The sequence below is a fragment of the Rhagoletis zephyria genome, unplaced genomic scaffold, assembly GCF_001687245.7.
Source record: "Rhagoletis zephyria isolate East Lansing unplaced genomic scaffold, Rhagoletis_zephyria_1.1 Rzeph_scaffold_00696, whole genome shotgun sequence".
Taxonomy (NCBI): domain Eukaryota; kingdom Metazoa; phylum Arthropoda; class Insecta; order Diptera; family Tephritidae; genus Rhagoletis; species Rhagoletis zephyria.
In genome coordinates, this window is record NW_016157780.1 from 110,098 (window position 1) to 132,771 (window position 22,674).

Below are 22,674 nucleotides of genomic sequence, written 5' to 3' on the forward strand. Positions count from 1 at the left end.
CTGGTTTTGAGAAAAAAGTTTGCGAAAGCGGGTTCGTCAGCTGAGCGTTTGTTTACATCACAAGCACCACTATTTTACACTTTTATTCAAGTAAAGAAGAGTTAATTCAACATGACAACACATTTTAAAGCAACAAGCATCATTTTACCTAAATTGTGCGTTTAAAGTGGCCGACAATAATTTTGGCTAATTTTGGTTTTCGTTGTTTTTTTTTGCTTTGTTTACTTTTCGCTCGTTTTCCAGTGAAACAAGATGGCGTAGAACCCCATGAACCAACTAAGTGTGCTTTTACACAGTTCAAGTATTGAATTCAATTCTGCTCGGACATGGAAGAGAGGGGGTGAGAAGAAAAGGGACGAGTACACATGCGTCTGTACCGTCAAGTCGTTTCAACTTTCTTGCTTTGCTTTTGGCATTTTCGTTGCTTCCCATTTAAAGAACCAAAGACTTGAATTCAACAGAATTGAAACGTGTAAAAGCAAATAAAAAACACAAAAGAGAATGAGCAAGAATTGCTTTCAAGTACTTGAATCATGTTTAGGTCGGTGTTATGCAGAAATTTTGTTTGGCAAACTGCGTGCAATTGTTGTTGCAGCAAACTCGGAGAGAGCGAGTTTGGCGACTCTCACAGCAAACTAATTTTGTTTGGTCAAACTGCAGCAAATTCGGTGTTGTCATATACAAAAATTTGAAATTTTGCGCGTTATGTACATCTGAAATTCTCATTTCGTGTTGGCAATAGCCATGAAAACCAAGAATGATAGAATACAAGATTGCGCCAATCGAGCTGAGAGCAGCTGGCCGTGACGTCAATAAATACTGGAATGAGAGAGCAAGACGAACTCGACAAGAAAAAGAGGAAGCATCGACCAAAAGGCAGTGTTGCCAAGTTTTGACTTTGAAAAATCACGAAATTTTTATTGGTGTATTTTATGGACTATGTATGAATACATAATTTTATTGTAAGGATGCCGATTCAAAAATCAATGTTTTTTGCACAACGGTCGATTTCTTCTGGCATGATTGAAGGTGCTGCCACATATTTCTTTGTCACTTATGATTGTCACTGTGCCATGATTTTGTTTAAATTCTTGTAAAATTGTTTACCACACTTACGATTGCTATACATTTTTCTTCAATTTTTTTAAGATTTTCTAATTTGGTGTCTTCAAACTAAAAACAAAAGCACCAAAAACGCACCAAGCACAAAAGTCAAAAATTTTCGCATTTTGAATACGCACTAAATTTGGTGCGAAAAGCATGAAGTTGGCAACAGTGAATGTAAACAAAAGTATTTTATGACGTCAGCGATTGGGTGGATGCTGTCAAATCGACGAAGAGAGGGTTAGCGGTCCGCGAATGGCGCGACCTTTATTTTCTGGATCGTGCATGAAAACCATAATGAACGTGCAACCCTATGCCAAACTCGACATAACCACCTCCGAGCAAACTAAGCAGCCGCCATTTAATTTGGCAAACAAAAGTTTGTCTGCATAACACCGACCTAAATCAGGTGTAACAAGATCACGCAATCGGAAAAGAATGAAAAAAGTAAATTTCTGAGCGTTTTTGACATCTGCCTAAAAATGAAAACAAACAAAGAAAACGAAAAAGGCGCGGTTATTGAGTGCGATTAGATTTGTATTTATTATAAAATATAAAAAGTGAAACTTGATGACAATTAGCAAAAAAAGTTCTCAAAATATGGTTTTAATGATTGAGAGTGTTTTACAATCGCATATTATCGGCACTGGCCGATTTTTCAATGCCAACGTTCTGACCACAAATGTGCACCCACTTTTCACGCAAATTTACGCAAGTCAAACAGACGCACAAACTTGTTCCAATCACAAAGCACTTCATATTATATCATAAATTTGTAATAAATCAAAATTTCTAATTAAAACCGCTGCAGAAAACACATAAAATCGCTAAAATATCACTACGAAGAGGTACCCTGCAAAAATCGTTGGACCATGTAGTCTATTTGTGGTATATTGGAGTACTTACAAAAGTGCTCCTCTGTCATGCTGTAGCGGACCAACTCGTGTCTCTGCACCAGCTTATTGTTACCCGATCACTGCTCGTGTTTTAACGAAATGTGATTGAAGTTAAGTATTTGAAAGTACATTTGCATATCTGGCTGTAGCTGAACGTGTAGAGATGCTCGCTGTTAGTTCTTAGCTCCCAGCATGTTCGGGTTCGAATGTCGTCAGAGGCAACATGTAATTTTTAATTTTTGTTTTTGGTTTTTATGAATTTCAAAAAAAGCATCTGTGAAGTGAAGAACAAAAGCGTGTACAAGCGAAAAAATATAACGACAATGTCATTGGAGTATGTTGGGAGTAGTTTTGTGCTACTCTGATGTAATGCAGAGATGGATTATATGGTCCTGCCCTAGGACATCGCAATGTTAATTGGACCATATTTTTTATATGAATTGTGGTTAATTTTGGTGTACTCCTTGGTCCTTCGGGAGTACTCTTTACATGCATGCATGGAGTAGTCGCGATTTTTGCAGGGTAGAAGACGATGTAAACAGAACCAAAAAACATCAAAAACGCTACGAAAACTTTTTTCTGAAAATCGATTACAAATACAACGATGGCGGATTACGTGATCTGTAGTCGTTGGTTCATGGTAGAACCCGCTAAAAAATCGACTTTTTTCAAAAATAAAATATAAAATGGAATGATTAATTAATTAGTAGAAACTATCAACCCTATCGGAAATTAATTTATACATGTTTTTGTTTTAAGCTGAATAACGGTAACTTGCAAATATTTCAAAAACGTATCCATAGAAAAAAATTAACTCGATTTTCGGAATCACCGAGCAATTCTACATAAGAATTGGATAAAGGCGTCTGGAGAACGAAAACAAATCTAAAATTTGTGATTCAGTGTAATCAGCTGCAATATGGATAAAAACAAAACTTTTCAAAGCGTTTTGTAATTCCTTTGCAATTTCGTGTCGCAAACACAAAATTCTAAAATAATCAGGTGAAATGACTAAAATCTCGTTAAAATGCATTGTCCCTGCGTTGGGAGTAAGCTCGCGTTTATACCGAAACTACAGTTACAAAGCAGTTCGCCGGCCGGATAGCACCATTTTGGCCCGGAAACTTACTGCACCACAAGTAGAGGCAAAAACAGAGGAGTCGCAAGCACCAAATGATTTAACGAAGCATTTGAAGGCCAAAATATTGGCTACAGGTCCTATTACAGTTGCCGAATATATGCGTGAAGTTCTCACCAATCCACTTAGCGGTTACTATATGCACCGTGATGTGTTTGGGCGCGAAGGAGACTTTATAACATCACCGGAAATTTGCCAAATTTTCGGCGAGGTATACACACATAGATACTTACGCAGTAAATTTCAGTGGCCAATTTATTCATATACATATGTATTACCTTAATCTCAGTTGGTGGCAATTTGGGTTGTAAGCGAGTGGCGTAAATTGGGTAGCCCATTACCTTTACAAATTGTTGAACTAGGACCCGGACGTGGCACGTTGGCCCGCGATGTACTTAAGGTGTTAACCAAATTCAAATTCGGTGGACAATTTTCCATGCATATGGTGGAAATTAGTCCACATTTAAGTAAAGTACAAGGACAGCGTTTATGCTTTAGCACCGAGACGGTGACGGACGAAAATTCTCCCCACTATCAGACTGGTAAGACAGCGACTGGTACACGCGTATACTGGCATAAGCGACTAGAAGATGTGCCACGCGCCTTCTCAATAGTGCTAGCACACGAATTCTTCGATGCTTTGCCTGTACATAAGTTACAACGTGATGGAAAACTATGGAAAGAAGTCTTAATTGATGTAATCAGCAGAGATAGCGTTGACAGCGATAACCAACCGGATTTTCGATACGTAATTTCGAAAGCCCAGACTCCAGTGTCGCATCTGTATCAGCCTATTACAAATGAGACGCGTGATTGTCTCGAATACTCATTAGATACAGATCGCATAATTAGTATGATGGCGGAACGATTTGAAATCGACGGTGGCATTGGTTTGATTATGGATTACGGCCATTTCGGCGAAAAGGGTGATACATTTAGAGTAAGTAATGGTAGTTTTTACTGAGACGTAATCTCTGAATTTGCTATTTTCTAAAAATGTTTTGCAGGCTTTCAAAAAACATAAACTGCACGAACCGCTTCTGGCGCCGGGCACAGCAGATCTCACAGCGGATGTTGATTTTAGACAAATCAAGCGCATCGCCGAGGAACATGGCAAAGTGATTTGTTTTGGCCCGGTAGAGCAGGGAACTTTTTTAAAGAAAATGGAGGGAGATACTCGATTAGAGGTATACAATGTTAAAAAATGTTGAATATGCATAAGTTTATTCTGTACATATTGCCTCAATTTATAAAACCAATTCACTATTTTGTACTCTACAGCAACTACTTGCAAATGCTTTACCCGAAAATCATGACATCATTAGAAGCGGCTATAAAATGCTAACAGATCCTACACAAATGGGAAAACGATTCAAATTCTTTTCAATATTTCCAGCCGTTGTGAGAAAGCATCTCGAAAAATTTCCAGTCAGTGGATTTCAATAATACGCATCTAATTTATAATTTCTTCATTTTATTGTTATCAAATAGGTACATATTGATTTTAAATTGATATTGTTAAAAATGTTTATTCTGTTAAGGAAATTAAATAGTTCTGTCGATTAATTAGTTGTTGGCATATATTAACATATTTCAAATAGTACATCGACAGCATTTAACCAATTACTTTTTCTGGAATGTGTTGTTAATCGTTTGCATTTCAGCTGGCGTTAACTGAAGCACTGCGCTAATGGCATTGAGCATGTGACGTTTACCGTCAGGATCGCGTGTTACAATGTAACTAATGATCACATTTTTCAAATACTCAAGATTGGCGCCTTCCCGTGTCTTGCAGCGTTCTAATCTAAAGTTATAAAGGTAAAAATTAAACAACTGTCAATTTAAGTTTCTTAAAGCATAACTACCTATCCACTTGCTCTTCTAGCAGTGCAACTTTATCGCAGAGGTCTTCCTGTGCGTTCACCTTTTCTTGTATAGCTTTTCGCAAAGAGGATTCAGCGGCATATTTTGCCTTTCGCAGGCCCGCTATTTCAATATCTTTACGCGCAAGTTCGTTGGCATAATGCAGCATGTGACAGTTGTCGCCAATTGATAACTTTTTTGCTCTAATTGCTACCTTTGTGCCCGTTTGAGCGCTTACTCCGTCAGGTCCACCACCATCATTGCTTTCTGCGTCAGAAGCTGAAGTTGTCACGTTTTGTTCGGCCTGTGAATCATTAGTTGAGGCCGGTAACGTGACACTGTGGAAAACTTCAAATGATGTTTGCAATGTTTTTATCTCTTGCTCCTTTTCGTCGAGCAAGTGCAAAGACCGCTGCCTTTGTTTTTGTAATTGCTGTTCCAGATCAACCACTTTGCAACGTGTCTCGTTTTCCAAATCGTTTAGTTTGCTCTTCCATTTGGTGCGTTCCTCTTTAATAGCTTGTCGAAGCTTTTCCGCCTGGTTTTTCAATTCCAACTCTTGCTCATCAATGTTGCGGTTCAGCACCTTCACCTTGTCTTGCAAAGTGGATATGTGCGACTTTTGGACCTGCATATGATCTTGATACTGCAACAGTTCCGTCTTGCAAGAATCATATTGTTGTTGCAAGTGTTCTAACTCTTCTCGACATTCTGTATGATCAGAGACGACAGAAAATATTTTACTCAAATCTATGGGGTTCGCAGAGCGAGAATTTTCCGCGAGTAACAACTTTTTCAGGCGCAGAATTTCATCAGCAAGGGTTGCAATGTCGTATGCTGTATTACTTAACTTCCGGCGCCAGCGATCAGCATTGTAATCTGTAGTACTTGCCGAGTTCAGTTTTGAGTCCGTGTTATGCTCTAGTTCTTGCAACTTCTTGCGCAGTGTTTGTATGCTTTCCTGATCTTGCTGACGTAGTCGATCGTAGTTACCAACAGTGCTACTAAGCTCTGCCAAACGTGCCTCTAGGTTGGCCACGCGATCCTCATGCAAAGCAGCTTGATGTCTACTCCGCTCTTCCGCGTGCAATACGCGGCGCTGCTCATTCTTAATAGCAACCGCGTGTTGATCTTTAAGTTGTTGCATCTGCTGTTGCACCTGCTTTAATAAAGTCGTGCTATCGGCGGCGCTTTCAGCATCTTTTAAAGCTTGTTTGACAGTACCGCTCGCTTGCATTTGCCTCAATTGTAATTTGGCCTCCTTTAGCTGGATTTGGAGATCACGAACATGTACATTTTCTGTTTCATTGCTGGCGAATTGGGTTTTAAAATTATTTAACTGCATTTCAATGTTTTCTTTTAAATGTCTCTCATCGGCATAGAGCTTCTGTAACTCGCGGATCATAACCATCTGATTGTTCGTTTCTTTTTCGCGCTCCTGACATTCGATTATCCATTTAGCTTTCATTTCGTCTAAATGAGCTTTGGCTTTGTCCTCATTTTCTTTAATGGTGTTTTTTAAAGTGGTAATAATTTGATCCTTCTGGGTAAGTTGACCACGTAATTGCCTCTTATCTGCTTGAAAAGAAGCCTCCATGCGAGATTTCTCTGCTGATAATGTCGCTAGCGAATTCATTAGTGTCAGGATTTGTTTCTGCAATTGCTGTTTATCTTCGTCAACAATGCCCGATTCAGTGTCACTTGTTGCTTGGAAATTCGTTTCTTTCCCAGAGCTTGCGTTGCTAGCGCTTTCGGATGCCAAAAAAGTGTTGGCAAGGGCAGAAGTGGACTTTACGTTGTTTGTTTCATTGTTAGATGCCGTTACTGCGGCCAAGCTGGATTCAAGTGCTTCTTTTTCTTTGAGCAGCCCTTTATAGGCGGTGACGACGTCTAATACGGGAAATTACACATGAACCAAAAATACATAGTTGTTGGTTCATGGAAAGGACACATGTATGTACTACTAATATTTGATTTTCCACTTTCTTCAATACATACCTTTTAATCTCTTCTCGTATCTAGCTAACTGCTCCTTTTGTGCAGAAACCAAAGTTTCAAGTTTGCTCCGGTCCATAATACCAAGGATTGTTTACAAATAAAATTCAGAATTTTTTATCATCCTATAACATTTTCCAAATGAATAACTGGGAAAGGAAAGGATCACGTCAACAACGAACAGCTGATTAGGTTCATTCCTTATCTTTTTGGACTAAAATCTGAAAAGTGTCAAAATGCCAGAGCGTAAGCAAAATGCGCTCACTAAAAGAGAGTAACAGGAAAAGTAAAGGAACGCAAAAAACCAAATTTTTAGTCCAAAGAATGGCAACAACAAAACTAACGTCAAATAAGAACAGAAATGTATGTACAAAACACATTCACACAAGCACAAGCACAATAAACACTTGCTATATCAATTATTTTTTGCCTCCTTCCAATTTCAATTCATTTCTTTTACTTTTTAGATTATTCTCACTTTTTGCGTATTCTTTAATTTCCGTTAATTTAAATTCAGTTGAGTTTGACACTTTTCAGGATTTTGCCAGAAAAAATTCTTCTGACTAAATCTGACTACTTCGGACTGATGAGAGTCGCTCTCACTGACTGTTGCTCTCTCATTTTTGCTGTCATTTCCGAGTTAAGGAACGCTTTTTGGACTAAATCTGACTACTTCGGACTTTTTCTGACTATTTCTGGGAGATAAGGAACGCGCATATTGCTTAGTCTGCGTTCAAACACGGAAACTCGAGTTCTTATTAGGTGCGTTCGTTTAAAATCTCCAGCAGAAACCAACCAACTGCCAAATTCCGGCGAAATGTCATCTGTTCGCTCACAAGAGAGAAATATCCAAAATAGTACGCGAACAGAAAATTTGCAGAAACTTGCAAGTTAAGAGCGAAATACACCACACAAGCGGTTTGACAAACCAAGCGAAATTTCCCTTTGCTTCAAGCCATTTGTGCTGTGTATGGGGGTGTTTGAAGGTTTGACAAACCGCCGTCAAACCTTCAAACACCCCCATACACAGCACAAATAGCTTGAAGCAAAGGGAAATTTCGCTTGGTTTGTCAAACCGCTTGTGTGGTGTATTTCGCTCTTAAGATGAACAGCTGATATAATTTTTGTTAACATTCAAAAGTGTAAAATTTAAAACGTACGAAAAGTTATCACAAAGTGTTATACTGACACAGTTTATTGATTAAACAAATAACTACTTATTTCTTAGAAGTTTAATTAGTCGCATTTTGTAATTTTTAACTTCGAAACCATCAAATTCAATTTTGTGATTTGCGTATATGCCAACCACCTGTTTTTGATCAGCTGTTTTCCTGTTGGCAAAAATTTTTCCAGCAGAAACCAACAGCTTCCCCTCAAAATGAAATGTCACAATGTTTACAGGGAGCATTTGCGCCTCGCCTGCCGGTGGTGTTCAGGCGAATCAGGAGGCATCCTGTCGCTGTCCTGAGTGCGGTGTTCTGTACATTGTAGCTCGCCATGCGTCCTACTAGTCCCTGGCGACCACACTGGCGCTGCGTAGTTCAAAACCGGCCGGCCTATTGCCTTGTATGTTGCCAGCAACGTTTCTTTGTCTTTGCCCCAAGTACTGCCGGCTAGCGACTTGAGGACCTTGTTGCGGCTCTGTACTTTATTGACAATAGCGGTTGAGTGCGCAGAGAAGGAGAGCAGGCTGTCGAATGTTACTCCGAGTATTTTGGGGTTATTCACCGTCGGAATTGGTGTGTCATCGACGTGAATCCCCAGCGGTAGCCTGACCTCCTTCGTCCAGGTTGTGAACAGGGTCGCAGAGGATTTCGTAGGGGAGAGTTCTAGACACTTTGCAGTGAAGAAGCGAGAAAGTTCGGAGAGATACCCGTTTACTTTCGAACACAGGTCATCAATTCCATTCCCAGTCGCCATGATCGAGCAATCGTCGGCATAAGAGACAATCGAGACTCTCTCTGGTGGTTGAGGGAGCTTTGAAATGTAAAAGTTAAACAGTAGCAGGGAAAGGACACCACCCTGAGGAACCCCGTTTTATTTTTCGCTGCTTACTCGTTTTGTCTCTAAACATTACCGACGAATGTCGACCACTCAGATAATTTGCCGACCACCGTTTGAGCCTCTGTGGGAGAGACGAGGCCTCTATATCTTCTAGTAGCGTGGAATGGCAGACGGTGTCAAACGTCTTTGACAAGTCCAACGCTACTAGAATCGTTCTCTCACAGGGACGGTTTCGGTTAAGGCCACAAGTTATCTGAGTGTTTCTGGCGTTAAGTGCTGTTGTTGTACTGTGCACTTTACGGAAACCATGCTGATGATTCGCTGGCGTCAGGTGGTTTGTGAAGTACGGGAGTAGCAAGGCCTCGAGTGTCTTCGCTACCGGGGAAAGGAGTGTTAACGGACGATAGGAATCTCCTTTGTTGGCAGGTTTCCCCGGTTTGAGCAGTGGGACCACTCTCCCCACCTTCCAGATGTCTGGGATGATGAGAGTGGCCATAGACAAGTTGAGGACCTCCGTTAGGTACGCTACCCCCGCAGGACCCAAATTTTTCAGCATCAGCATGCATATTCCGTCGGGACCCATGGCTTTGGAGGCTTTCGCCTTCCCGATGGCCACCTGAACTTCACCGCAAGTGAAAGCAAGGGGGGTACAGGTTGTTGGCAGTTTGTGCAGCCTTCTGGTCACTCGACGCTTGGCTTTGTTCACCGGAGGATGCAGTATGAACTGCCGGCTAAAATAGCTCGCGCATCGCTCCGGGTCCGACGAGGCATGGTCGCTATTTATATGCTTTTTGGCTGCTTGCTATGTGACTTTATGATAGCGCAAACTAGTTTTTACTTCTAGAAATGTTCCTGGCGAACATTGAACGTTCACTTTCCTTTTTTCTTCCATGGAGGCAACATGAATTTCAGTTTGTTTACAAATAAAACAAACAAAGTCAGCTGGTGTGTCTTCTTCTTCCGGTTTTTGCAAGTGATGGCTAATTTCCCGTTAGTTTACTTTATTGATTTTACTTTTCTTTGGGAGAGAATTTTCGCTTACTCTCTTGATTTTGATAGCTGGTGTTAGCTAATTTTTTTATCGAACGCAACTACAAATTATCACTATATTTTATAGGAAAATTGAATTTCCGGCAATCCGGAATTGGGGACGCAATTATGTATATAACACAAACAGGTTTGGCATGTCTCGTCTCAAATTAACGATACCTTGCTTTCAAAAGAAAACATTTTTCTGACAATTAATCTTAACGAGGTTTTATTTTAATTACTATATGTACTGAGTTTAGTTTAACCCTCTGCTTCATCTTCTGCTTGCATCTGTGCTATTAACTTTTTGCGCTCTTCAGCTTGCCGCAGTTTACGCATGACCAAGTCTTCATAATCCAGCGAAGAACTTGTAGGTTTCTCTGCCGCCTTTGTTGTTGTTGGAGTGACCCATTCCAATTGTAGTGGATTTTCCACTAGACCCTTTTCGTAAGCGAGTGCCATCTCTGCAGCATCAAGGGTTTGGAATTCTACTAACGCACTGCCAGTTTTCTTCGACATCACCAATGCTACAAGCTCGCCGTACTTTTTCAGGAAATTTTGTAATTTTTCTTGTGTGTAGCCACCGTTATTGGGATCTTTCTTTTCTGCTTTCCATTTAATTTTAATACGATGAGCCGATGAATCAAACGATGTTGCCGCTTTCGTCTTCTGGGTTTCGGCCACTGTACGTAGCAATTGTTCTCTCATTAAGCGCTGTTCTTCCTCCAGGAGTTTTGAGCCCTCCCGCCGAAGTCGTTCAATTTGATCCTGCAATACTTCCTCGTCGCTTTTAGGAGCCGTGGGATATGGCTGCTTGCTAAACAATGTGTATAAGGCATCCCGCTCACGTTGTTCCAAATCCGCTTTAAATTTTTGTCGCTTACTATCTAATTGCTTGTTTCGTAGTTCAGATGCCTTTTTAGCTTTCAATACTTTGTCGTAAGCGCTACGTGCTGATGCATCACTGAGTATCTCCAAAGCTTTGGATAATTCGTGGAAGAGCTCTGCCGCCTTGGGATTGTCCGGATTTTTGTCAGGATGGCATTCCAATGCTTTTTTGCGATAGGCTTTACGAATCTCCGCTTGCTCAGCTTCAAGCTCTATACCGAGGAGTTCATAAAGATTTGCATCACTGAATTTCGCGGCAGACATTTTCATTAATACGAATTTAGAATAATGCAATAAAACTTCCAATGTTTTGTTTTGCTCGCTCCCTGCCGCGAATTGGCATGAACAGCTGTTTGCTTCTTAAAAACGAACAAACCTAAAATGCAACGTTCAACTAGAACTGGAAAACTATTGACTAGTCGATAATCGCTGCCATCGATAGTATCGATACTATCGAAAATGTCGCGACTATCGATAGTACTATCGGTAGTTTTGATTAAAAAGTTCCAAAAATTAGACATAAAAACTTTTATTGAAAATGAGATCAGAATAGCTAAAATGTTTGCATATTTTTGTTAAGGGAAATAAGTTTATTAACAATTTTTGGCTTCAAGCAGCATCTGCGCTCTAATTTTGCGCTAAAATTATTTGATGATTGCTAAATGTCCCGACTCACAAGAGTCGCGTTCCAGATAACTTCGTGTAAACACATAAGGCAAAGAATAATTTAACACAACGGCATGATTTATAGAAGAATTTGCATAATAAAAATGATTAAAAAAAGAAAATAACTTTTTTCTTTCTTTCCTTCCCGTGTGATCTTGTGTCTTTCGTTCATGGCTACCGCGGGCTTTTACTATTACTGAATAATATATGAATGAGTGGAAACTATCGATAGTGCTTACAAAACCATCAATGTTTTCCATAGTCTAAAACCATCGATACTATCGATAGTGCCAGTTTTCCAGCTCTACTGACAACTGACAGCTCTTGAATCGTTTTGTCAACATGCTGCTGGTAGCGTTTTTGCGATTTCAGACAACGTGAATTTCATTGGTAAATTTTTAGTAACTTTGTAGGGATTATGTGATAACGGTATAAAATGAGTGTTTATCACGATGAAGTCGAAATCGAAGACATGGAATATGATGAGGAAGAGGAGGTTTATTATTATCCATGTCCGTGCGGAGATCGATTTCAAATAACCAAGGTAACAGTGGCATACTTGGAACAAACGGACGAGCTTTTGGTGACCAAATAAGTACTTAATTTTATTTGCTTTTTATAGGAAGAACTAATGGAGGGAGAGGAAGTAGCTACATGCCCGAGTTGTTCTCTCATCATTAAAGTCATCTATGATGCTGTAAGTTTGATTAGCCAAATGAGAAAGGAACGCCTTAACGATGACTAATAACTAATTTCCAATTATATTTCCAGAGCATGTTTAAAGCAGAGGAAGATGAAGAAACTGTGCTTAATGATAAAATGAAGGATATGAAATTGGAGAAAAACTGAAGGGGATGTCCTATGCTATGTAATAAGTATCCAGTAATTACAATACGTTTCTTTTGTAAAAAGAAAGCTGTATATATTTCTTTTATAATATATATGTATGTATATATTTTTAATATTTGTTGACTAGAATACACATTTATGTTTTCAATTTTCTTATACATATTACTTTTCATTAGACTTTTGTGGGCTTACATAAGTATAAAATTTAAACATTAATGGAGCTAAGAAAAATCGATTAAATTTTTGCTTTGTCGGTCAAAACTGTAAAACTTCATTTAGGTATATGGATCTGTAGGCCGATTTTGAATGATTTACTTAAAATATAATTTACATACTTCGACAATACATAATCAATTGCCGAATGAATAAATTGATAGAATTTGCATACTTACACATATATTTCTATCGTGCAGTATAGTTTACTGATGGTTTTTGCTTAGATGGAATCATCTTTTAAAAATATATTTAAGTAAAAGAAATATTAACCAAAATTCGAGTTATGTGATTCTCATTTTAAGATAGAAGTACTAAAACAAACACTCTAACCAAACTTTTCCAGTTTAAATCATAATTAGTGATTTTACTTGATCAGGAGAAACTGAGGAACTATTGTATTATATGTTCTTAGAATACAAACTTTTTATGTGGTGCTGCTTTCTCTCTTACAAATTGATTTCATTATCTTTTTTTCTCATTAGTTATTGAAAATTACGGGAAAAGCAATGAAGAGTACATTTAGATACATCTATGTATGCACATTATCTCGTCCCCTCAATATAACAATAGCGTATAATTTTTTTTTGGGTTTTGAGAAAATCTAGTTTAAAGTTTTTGTTTTTTTTTGTTTGAAGGAAATTTTTGAACAAGAAATTATACACCATTTTTTCCAATGACATTTTGACCCACTTTGTGGAAGTAGAATTTGACGAAATTTTGACCAGACATAGAATCAATGATGGAGATTCTAAATATACAATAAAAAAATAATGGCGTATGAGCACATACGCTATTGTTATATTGAGGGGACGATCTATACGTTTTCAACCAAATTTTATATCTGTTACCTTAGTTATGCTTAATTAGAAAATTCATTCCAATGCAGTTAGCTTAAGATGTATGTATATCGCACTCAATATTCTTCCCTTGGTTTGCTTTTCGACAAGGTATTTTATTTTATATGCTAGCTTATAGTTGCATATGACCGCTGGGTGCTTTAAGGGACAGTTATTTAGAAATACTACTGCTCCAGCCAGGACCCAGTCGAGGCATTAGGTGCTTTTAACTAAAATAAGAAGTAATTAGTTTTTGACTGTAACATATTTATAAAATTTGTATACTTTAATGTTAAATTGTTTTATTGTGCTCTCAAGAGCAACAGCATTGCCGGAAAAGTACGCCGCAATTGCATTATGTAGCAGCACCAACTGTTTGTGCATCACTTTAATCTGAAACAATGAATGAGAGTTAAAGATTTTAAAAATAAATAGAACCATTAGTTGTACCCTTACCCTGTTCTCGTCGAGAAATTGCATTTTTACTGCCACATCAGCACGCAACTTTTCATAAAGTTCTTTATGATGTGAAAAGTTTTTTTGCGCTTCTTCAGTGATTGGACTTTGTGGCAATTCGGGTTTGGTATTCTCTAAATCCATGCGATATGCATCGAACTCCACTCTATTTGTTGCGAGCACGTACATATAAAAAGTTACAATTTGCTTAATGTATGTACATACATAAATAATAATTTTCATACCTTGCCGTTTCATATTGCTTAATCGTGAGCAATGTGTCATCAATTGTTTTATTGCACAATGTATTTACCGACGAGATAAAGAAATTCAGCGCACTCAAGAGCAATTCGCCATTTTTCGTAAGATTTCGTTGTGTTTCCGAATTACAAGTGAACTCCTCCTGCAGCTCTGGGCTTTTCTGTGCTAAATCTGCAAATGCTTCGGCCAGCGCATGTTGTGTTGCAACTACATGATGAAAATGTGAACTAAAGGCGCGCGTTAATCGTAAAATCGAAAGATATTTGCGCTGTGTCTCCCGCAACTGTTCGATTTGAGCTTCTAACTCTGAATCAACGGTGCGTTGTGATTTACCCAGTTTTTCTAACATTATTTGGCGAGTACATTTGTAAGTTGATATGCTCCAATTCTTTATGCTGTCGATTTTAGATGCTCCCGTACGTAGCAGACCCGCATCCATGCCATTTTGTGGGCTGGTTTGTGCCATGGGTGTGGCAGGTGCTAAAGAAACCACACACATTTTTTATATGCAAGTTTTATTGAAAACCTAATGAGTGTAATTATTGCAAGCTTACCCGAATGATTATGAAGTGGTAGACTATTTGGTGGCATAAAAGGTCGGCCTTCCGTTCCGCTGTGTATGGCGCTGGCACTTTCATTCATAGGTGGTGTGTCCTTGAGCATTTCATGAATGCTGCGTTCTGTGTGCATCGAATGTGCCATTTTGTTGGATTTAGTTCGTTACCAGTTTGATACTAGTGTCGCGTACCTTTGAAGCAAATAACTAGATACAGCTCTACTTGCAGTTTCTCCTTTTGTTAGCACACTGACGTAAAAATGTTTATTCGTAAGAAAATTTTTAATTTTATGTGTAATTTGCTAACTCGGCGGAGTTTGAAAAACATCGACTGTCGGCAAATTCGCAGAGAAAATAAACAAAAATCGATTTTCAACACTTGCCTCACAAAATTTCTTTTAATTTTCACAGCTATTATATATCAGCTGAGACTCCCTTGCTTCTATAACAATGCTCTACCAAAGTAGAACACCGATTTGGTTGTTACTATTATAGGGAATTTAATTAATTCGATTTTATACAAAGAAAATCTTTCCTGCGACGTCTGAAATTTTTCCACCAATGACAAGGTAACATATCTGTCCTTAACCAGTGTTGCAATCAGATTTTGGTTTGATGACGTTTTGCTTTCTGAACAGCTCCCATTACCCCACATCTATACCTCCTACTAAAATTGTTTAAACATCTGCCAAACACCATGAACCAAAAATACAACATCACACAAGAACCCGACATTGTATTTGTTTCTCTGTCTGGTTGTGAGAAAAGTTTGTGAGCATTTGTTTACATCACAAGAACCACTATTTTACACTTTTATTTAAGAAAATTTGGTTTGTGTTTTTACAAATACAACTTCGCGTTCAGGCCCGTTTACATGAAATCTTGGCGTTGGGTTGGCGTTGGCGTCGTACAGCTGACTATTACTGTGTTTATGCGAGAAAATTCATGAATTCAAAAATGGTCCCGTTTATGCATCGTTCGCGAATTCATGAAATAAAGCATAAATAAAGTGCCTTAAAAAAGTGGCAATGCACTGGCGAGAAACTAAACAGTAGGGTTGTGACTTTTTTGGCCTCCTTTTGAATTTGCAGAAGTCGTTGGTACCAGGCAATGAACCATATTATATTTAAATTTGTTATAATATATTTTCAGTTTATTCTATTTGAATTTATCTTTTATTTCAACGATTCCACATAAGTGTTTTAAATCATGGTTATGTCACTCTAACTTTTTAATCTAAAAACATCATAACCCTGGTAAACAGCTGATTGTGAAACGTACCGTTGCCGGACATACACTTCACGATTTCATGAAATGATGCCGAATTCATGGTTAACTTTCGTGCATAACTGAATTTATGAAATGGTATTTATGCAGCCAATTTTAACCCAAGTTCGTGAAATGAATTCGTGAATTAGCCTACGCATAAACGTAGTATCTGAATACATGCATTTTTATGAAAATCTCAACATAATCAAAGTTCGGCAACGCCAACGCCAACACAACGCAGAAAAATGGCCAACTTTTCGCGCGCGTCGTTCGTCGATATTTTTGAACGAAACATCGATGTTTTGAAAACATCGATGCATCGTTTGCATTTCTAATTGTTAATCGACTAATAAAAATTTATCACTAGTTTTGTGCAAATAAATACGCGTGAAAATTATTTTTATCAATTGAATACAACGCCGAATTTTCACTAAAAATTTACTACGTACTAAATAAGAAATTAAATCTTCAAAGAAGTACTTTTGCAGTGGTTTCGTGTATTTTAAACTAAATACAAATTTCAAAACAGAATCCATTGCGAAAGTTGCTTCTGCCATTTAACACAACGCTGGAAATAAAATTCTTTGAGAGATAGCCAGGTGCATTAATTTGGGCTTGTTCTAAAATAACCAATGTGACCAATCCAATTTCTATTAAAAATCAATACAAAAGTTGGATTCCATCAGGTTGGATGTTTTAAAGAGCAGCCTTTAATCGACCATAATTTGAAGCTTGCATGAAGTAGAGAATCATTACCTTCTGTAATAATTAAAAAAAAGACTAGCGAATACGTAATACAAAAATGTCTAGCGAAAGTGATAGTATGCCTCGATCACCCTCGCCGCGCTCCTCGTCGCCACAACCTAGTAAAAAAGCGCGTCTCGATGAGCAAACTATGTACGAGGAAGCAACTGCAATGAAGGAGAGAGGTTTCTCGTTAAGCGCTATTGAGGAAATGAAGACACGTGTTGAGGAAAATAATCAAAGCGGAGCGCTCGACCAACAGTTGCGACAATTTCAAGTGCTTGACGAAGTACAGGGCTCTGGCACTGAAGATTCGGGTATGTATAGTACTGCTACAGTTGACAGACTTTTGATTTTATTAGACAATGTAGCGTTTAGCTCTAATTATTTAACCGGCATTTGGCATAGATGCTTTATCTAACAAAAATCTTGTTTAAACACATACATATAAAATTTTACGCTCTTTCAATATAGTGCCGTACCTATATGAAAAATAAATGCTTAGATGTGCTGCTAGAAAAGGGCATTCAGGAGCTTTAAGGTAGTAGTACAGGTTGAAAAATGCCGTTGTGTAGGAATTAAATAGTTTTTAAGAACCAGAAGATAAGTGTGGTAGGCTTCCTTTATTTTGTATTGCTTTCCTTGAGATATGAGCAGCATATTTTTGTTCTCTATTGTTGAGATCACAATATGGATACGCTACAAAATGGAAAAGAGCGCGCTAATAGATTAATACAGCACAAAATCTTATAATTAAAAAAAAATGAAAATCATATAAACATGCGTATGATACCGATTGTACGTTTGGAGATCTCCAGTGAAGTTCAATATAAGAAAGGTAAGCTGTAAATAAATTCCACGTCATATACACATGTACCTACATAAATATGTATGTAGGCATATTATATAAAAAATTAGCCTTTAATTTAAATTCACTTAATACATACATATATGTATGTACATACACATACGTACAAATATTAAGATATCTAATAAGTTTATGCATTATCTGTTACATATTAAGATTTTGTCTACGAGTATATTTAAACAAGACCCCAACTCTGTAAACATTGGTTCTCACAAGTAAACAGGAAATATGTTTATGTGTATGAATATACATGTACATGTATAGCTAAGCGTGGTTCATATTTCCATTATTGTCTCATGCAACGATACAAATCTGAAAAAAGAAAGGAATTCGTGTGCTGCTTGGTATATTTGTGCGTTTCTACTTATATATTATTTCATCCTCTCAACTGTTACAAATCATGAACTTATTTCATTTATCAGACATCGGCAGCGAAAATGGCGATAAAAATCATGATCACGGTGATGGTTATGAATCCTCTGATTTGGATATTGACGACAATGAGATTGAGAATCTGCTCAACGAGAATTTGCCTGATGACTTAAAGGAACCGAAGAAACCGAAATATGAGGAACGCTTTAAAACTGTCCTGGAAGGTTTGTAGAATATCGCTTTCATTGGAAAAATCTTTAAAATTATATGCTTGTTGCGAATTTTCAGAGAAAGGACATAACCATTTTGAAGTTTTACCAGAGGGTTGGGTTCAGGTGACTCACAACAGCGGCATGCCACTATTTCTGCATAAACAAACGCGTGTCGTTTCAGCGTCGAGACCATATTTTCTTGGTCATGGCAGTGTGCGAGTAAGTTGCTGCTAGCTTTTAGAGTTTTTTGGCAAGTTCGTAGTTGAGTGAATATGTTCAGCATCTCTAAAACGTATATTTGGAAATTGAAAAAAACCGTAGTATTTTTTTTTATATTTATGAAGATTTACATAGATCTTCATATTCATTAAATGATTGTTTACCTTCAGAAACATGCCATACCATTAGGCGCTATTCCATGCCTGAATTATCGACGCGCGCTTGAAGAAGAGGAGGCGGACCGCCAAAAACAAGAATCGGCAAAAGAAGAAGAAGGGGATATGCCCCAGGATACCAACGAGACCAATGAGAATAATGTGGGCAAATGTCCATTTACTGGCGTCAGCAGCAGCGTGAGTCCCGTTACGGAGACTAGCCAATCAACACAAGTTTCGTCTTCGACTAATGGCATTGCAGAAAATGGCGAAGCCATGGACACAAGTGAGCCTACAGCTACTATAGTGCCTGCGTCATTACTTTCCAAAAATTCAGCATCAACCCTCGCAGGCGTCATAGCAACCACTGCGAATCCAGAGGACTTGGCTGCTAATGTTGCGGCTTTGAAGAGCCTAGTACCGCCTGCAAAAATCGTTACCGTTACCGAAAATACGCAAAAAGAGTCGTTGACGCCAGAACAATTGAATAAATACTGCACCAAATTGTTCAAATTCAAGGTAATACGCGTTTTGCGTTTTCGCTCGTGGAATGCGCGACGGAAATTCACAAAGAATCGCAAACACATTAAAAACTTACAACGTCCCACACTCCCCGATGGCACGAAGCTGATTAAATTTCCAATTTTGGCGCCTAGCGGCGATGCGAATGCGAATTCTCGCGGTCGCAAAGAGTGGATTATGAACCCAAATGGCAAGAGTTATGTGTGTATATTGCATGAGTATGTGCAGCATGCGCTGAAGAAACAGCCTACATACGAATTTAAAGAGCTGGAAAATGCTGCAACACCCTACTCGGCCACTGTATCTATCAATGATTTAAAATATGGCACAGGTTATGGCACCAGTAAGAAGCAGGCGAAATCAGATGCTGCTCGTGAGACATTAGAGATATTGATACCCGAAATGAAGGACAAAATCACGGGTATTAAGCAGGATAAAAGCACACCAAAAACCAACCACAAAGATCTATCAGTGCGTTAAGCTACAGTTTCTTCCGAACCTTTTTCGCTAAATATTAATGTTGCTTTCATTTTTTTTTCTTAGGTTTTTGATGATATCAAAATTCAAGATCCACGTGTTGCTGAATTTTGCAACAAAACAACAGAGCCATCGCCGCATGCCATTTTGCTCACCTGTCTGCAACGTAACTTCGGTCTGGGCGATGTGCAAATAAATTATGAAATTAATCGCACGAAAAATAAGAAAAATGAATTCACCATGACTGTGGGCAAACATACAGCCAAAGTGCTGTGTAAAAATAAGCGCGAGGGCAAGCAATTGGCTTCACAGGCGATATTACAGGTGCACTGCAATTGCTTATTGAGAAAAAAGAAATACAATAACTTTTAACTCTAGTACTACTTTGCTAAAAAATAACATTTTTCACAGATTTTGCATCCACACATCAAGACTTGGGGTTCTCTGTTACGCTTATATGGCAATAACTCAATTAAAACTTTCAAGGAAAAGAAGCTGGAGGAGCAGGAAATCACTGTACTGCAGAGCAAAGCTGCTATAAATCAGCCAAATTATGCCATTCTTGACAAGCTAAAGGCAGAAATGCTGAAATTGGCTGAAAAGAACAAATCAGTACAATCAATGGGCACCTTTGTACCACCTAGCGATGTTGATCTGCCCTCATCCTCGGGTTCGAATCTCAATAATGTGGAGCTCTAATCGTATTTCTCAATACTTCGTAGGTACATATGTATAGGTTTCGACTGAATTTAAATATGACTGAACAATTATTGAGCTATTAAAATATCTAATGCGTTTGACTGGAATGGAACCGCCGAACAAATTAGTGTAGGCACAAATAAACACTATAGCTGTAAATGTATAGAAATATCTAAATGCAAAAAGAAATTAAAAACAAAAAATATAACTTGATTGGAGTTTAAGCTTTCGCTGACGAAAGAAAAAAAAACACCATTTGCGGAAAATTAACATCTGTTTGGTAGAATTAAGTATAACACAAAAATATCATCAAATGAGTTAACACTTAAGGGGTAATGCCACTGTAACCACTAAATAAGAAGCGTTTTTTATATTTTTTTTTTGCATGAAGGGATACCAATAGAAGAACAATATTTGGGTATAAAAAATATATTTTTTCTATGAAAAATGTCCATAATGTCGCCATTAGTGCCGTTCTACCGAGAAGTATTGCAAATTTTAATCTGAAGAGAAAAATATTACAACTCACTTTATTAATATTATTATACTTACATACGGAATTTCAAAAACTTGCAACAACAAAAACAAACAAAAGCTTGGAACTTTGTATATTTGGCAGCGTAATGGTACTCTGAAGATTCAAGAAGAGAAGAATTCAAGTGGAGTTACACTTAAAAACTCATTGTTAAATAGACTTGACGTTGTCGCAGATATATAAGCAATAACCATTTGGGTAGGACAACGACTTGAGGTTCACTTGTGAATCTGTTATTAAATTTCAATAATGTCTAAAGTTTTTCGTCAACTTAACCCTTTTTTTAAAAATATACCTAGCCATTCTACAAAAAATATGGCACTTGGGTAAAAATCAAGTTCTCTCGATTTTTTCTCCATTTATTCTCAAAATATTAATTCGAAATGCCATACAAAATTCGATTCTTTTAATTTCATTTTGGTAGTAATACCATAATAAACATTTAGGTTAAATAATAACAAGAGGTTAAGTTGGCAACTAATACATAAAAAAAAATACATACATACATATGTCTCAATTCTTCAACGTTTTGCATAAACTTAACCTCCCTTGAACTAACACTAAGCCCTCGCAAATAATAAGAATTATAATTTTAATCTAGCATCGTCGATCTGCAAACAAAATTCTTTCTAACTCCACGTGCTTAAATTATTTTAGAATATATTAAAATACATCTAGAGTGTTATTTTTCGAACTAAAAATGTACTTAAAACTGTAACCGATGAAAGAAGAGCAAACATGTTTGTATTTATTGTATAAATATTGCTAGAAAAATACTTAAAGAAGCACCCATTTCAAAATGTAGTTATTTTAGAAACACGGTTTGTTAGTTAATATACTATTAGTAAATATTTAAGCGTATACATGGAAAATAGTGCTAAAGTAAAATCGTCTTAATGTTTTGAGTACCAAATCTTTCATTTGGATTTACCATTAACTTCTACCGACCCTTTGCTTTGCTTCATTCGTTTTATAAATTAGTTAGATAAGTTAATAAAAGAGGAATTAAACGCCTTAACGTTGAGTCTATACTAGCGAAATATGTTGAAAAATAATTCAATAAATGAGACTATTAATAAATTTGAGCTGAATTTGAGTTTACTATAACGAAAGGAGCAGTTTAACAAAAATGATTCGTAAAAAAAAATAGAACAATACCTGGGTTAAATCCCTATCCCCTGAGTACAAGGTCTACAAGTTATTAAAAGCCCGGAGGAGTACCTATAATTTTAAGTGCAGATGACATTTATGGCATGCAGAAACACGTTCGGAGGTTTGCAATTGCCTGATGAGCGGCAATCGTATTAGAAAAAAAAAACATTTTTTGGATATCGCTTGGACCCGCAATCGACTTTTGGCGGGGAGTTTCTATGCACTGAACAGGTAAAACGCTTTTGCTTAATTTATAGATGGATACATTTTTTTCAATTCATGTATGTATATAACTTTTTGTTTTTTAGATTCCTATACGAAATCGATACATTTCGCTTCCGGAAGATCTCTTAGCTAGCAAATCCTTTTACATACGAAAACTAAAAAGGGGTTAATTCCGTCATTTGTACTACGATCGAGCCTACATGAACGCCTTCAGTTAGGTTTTTCAAAAGCTTAGCACTCCCCACTCCCCTTGCTCCTACATCAATAACTGAATTCTTTCCAATACGGTGTTTACATGAGGCGATTCTACAGGCAACGTTTATGTGAAAGCAACAATCGCCTGGTGTGAACGGCCTTTCAACTCATCGCTTCCAATGAAGTTGGGGGGCATCCAACTTTTGATTCAACTAATCGCCTCTAAAATTGCCTGGAAGATCGCCTCATGTCAACACCGTTGAAGCTGTTGAG

General features: G+C 37.7%; 6 protein-coding genes across 7 annotated transcripts; 3 read left to right on the forward strand and 3 right to left on the reverse strand.

The window, feature by feature from the left end:
• The first annotated feature begins 2,876 nt into the window (after window positions 1-2,876).
• On the forward strand, window positions 2,877-4,715 carry LOC108361084 (NADH dehydrogenase [ubiquinone] complex I, assembly factor 7 homolog). The gene is made up of 4 exons (XM_017613610.1): window positions 2,877-3,349; window positions 3,428-4,078; window positions 4,146-4,325; window positions 4,420-4,715. The coding sequence occupies exons 1-4, from the start codon at window positions 3,008-3,010 to the stop codon at window positions 4,582-4,584; spliced, it is 1,338 nt and encodes a 445-aa protein (XP_017469099.1). The 5' UTR covers window positions 2,877-3,007; the 3' UTR covers window positions 4,585-4,715.
• Window positions 4,669-7,160, reverse strand: GCC88 (GRIP and coiled-coil domain containing 88 kDa). The gene is made up of 3 exons (XM_017613609.1): window positions 7,000-7,160; window positions 5,004-6,891; window positions 4,669-4,942 (listed from the first exon to the last, which is right to left on the reverse strand). Exons 1-3 carry the CDS (start codon window positions 7,073-7,075, stop codon window positions 4,762-4,764), a joined length of 2,145 nt encoding a protein of 714 aa, XP_017469098.1. The 5' UTR covers window positions 7,076-7,160; the 3' UTR covers window positions 4,669-4,761.
• Window positions 7,161-10,229: 3,069 nt separating this feature from the next.
• LOC108361100 (dnaJ homolog subfamily C member 17) lies at window positions 10,230-11,338 on the reverse strand. Its single transcript, XM_017613634.1, has one exon. The coding sequence runs from the start codon at window positions 11,185-11,187 to the stop codon at window positions 10,291-10,293; it is 897 nt and encodes a 298-aa protein (XP_017469123.1). The 5' UTR covers window positions 11,188-11,338; the 3' UTR covers window positions 10,230-10,290.
• Window positions 11,339-11,867: 529 nt separating this feature from the next.
• Dph3 (Diphthamide biosynthesis 3) lies at window positions 11,868-12,588 on the forward strand. The gene is made up of 3 exons (XM_017613614.1): window positions 11,868-12,127; window positions 12,206-12,280; window positions 12,355-12,588. Exons 1-3 carry the CDS (start codon window positions 12,020-12,022, stop codon window positions 12,430-12,432), a joined length of 261 nt encoding a protein of 86 aa, XP_017469103.1. The 5' UTR covers window positions 11,868-12,019; the 3' UTR covers window positions 12,433-12,588.
• On the reverse strand, window positions 12,489-15,358 carry Arfip (ADP ribosylation factor interacting protein arfaptin). 2 transcript variants are annotated; one of them, XM_017613613.1, is made up of 6 exons: window positions 14,756-15,358; window positions 14,186-14,681; window positions 13,941-14,106; window positions 13,770-13,877; window positions 13,497-13,714; window positions 12,489-12,882 (listed from the first exon to the last, which is right to left on the reverse strand). In XM_017613613.1, the coding sequence occupies exons 1-5, from the start codon at window positions 14,901-14,903 to the stop codon at window positions 13,670-13,672; spliced, it is 963 nt and encodes a 320-aa protein (XP_017469102.1). In that variant the 5' UTR covers window positions 14,904-15,358; the 3' UTR covers window positions 12,489-12,882; window positions 13,497-13,669. The 2 variants fall into 2 exon arrangements, with proteins under 2 accessions (XP_017469102.1, XP_017469101.1); XM_017613612.1 differs by lacking the exon at window positions 12,489-12,882 and adding an exon at window positions 12,901-13,194 and having other exon boundaries at window positions 13,463-13,714.
• A 1,066-nt stretch (window positions 15,359-16,424) lies between these two features.
• On the forward strand, window positions 16,425-20,699 carry pasha (microprocessor complex subunit partner of drosha). The gene is made up of 6 exons (XM_017613615.1): window positions 16,425-17,087; window positions 18,061-18,234; window positions 18,299-18,441; window positions 18,612-19,589; window positions 19,662-19,919; window positions 20,007-20,699. The coding sequence occupies exons 1-6, from the start codon at window positions 16,829-16,831 to the stop codon at window positions 20,292-20,294; spliced, it is 2,100 nt and encodes a 699-aa protein (XP_017469104.1). The 5' UTR covers window positions 16,425-16,828; the 3' UTR covers window positions 20,295-20,699.
• Window positions 20,700-22,674: the final 1,975 nt, after the last annotated feature.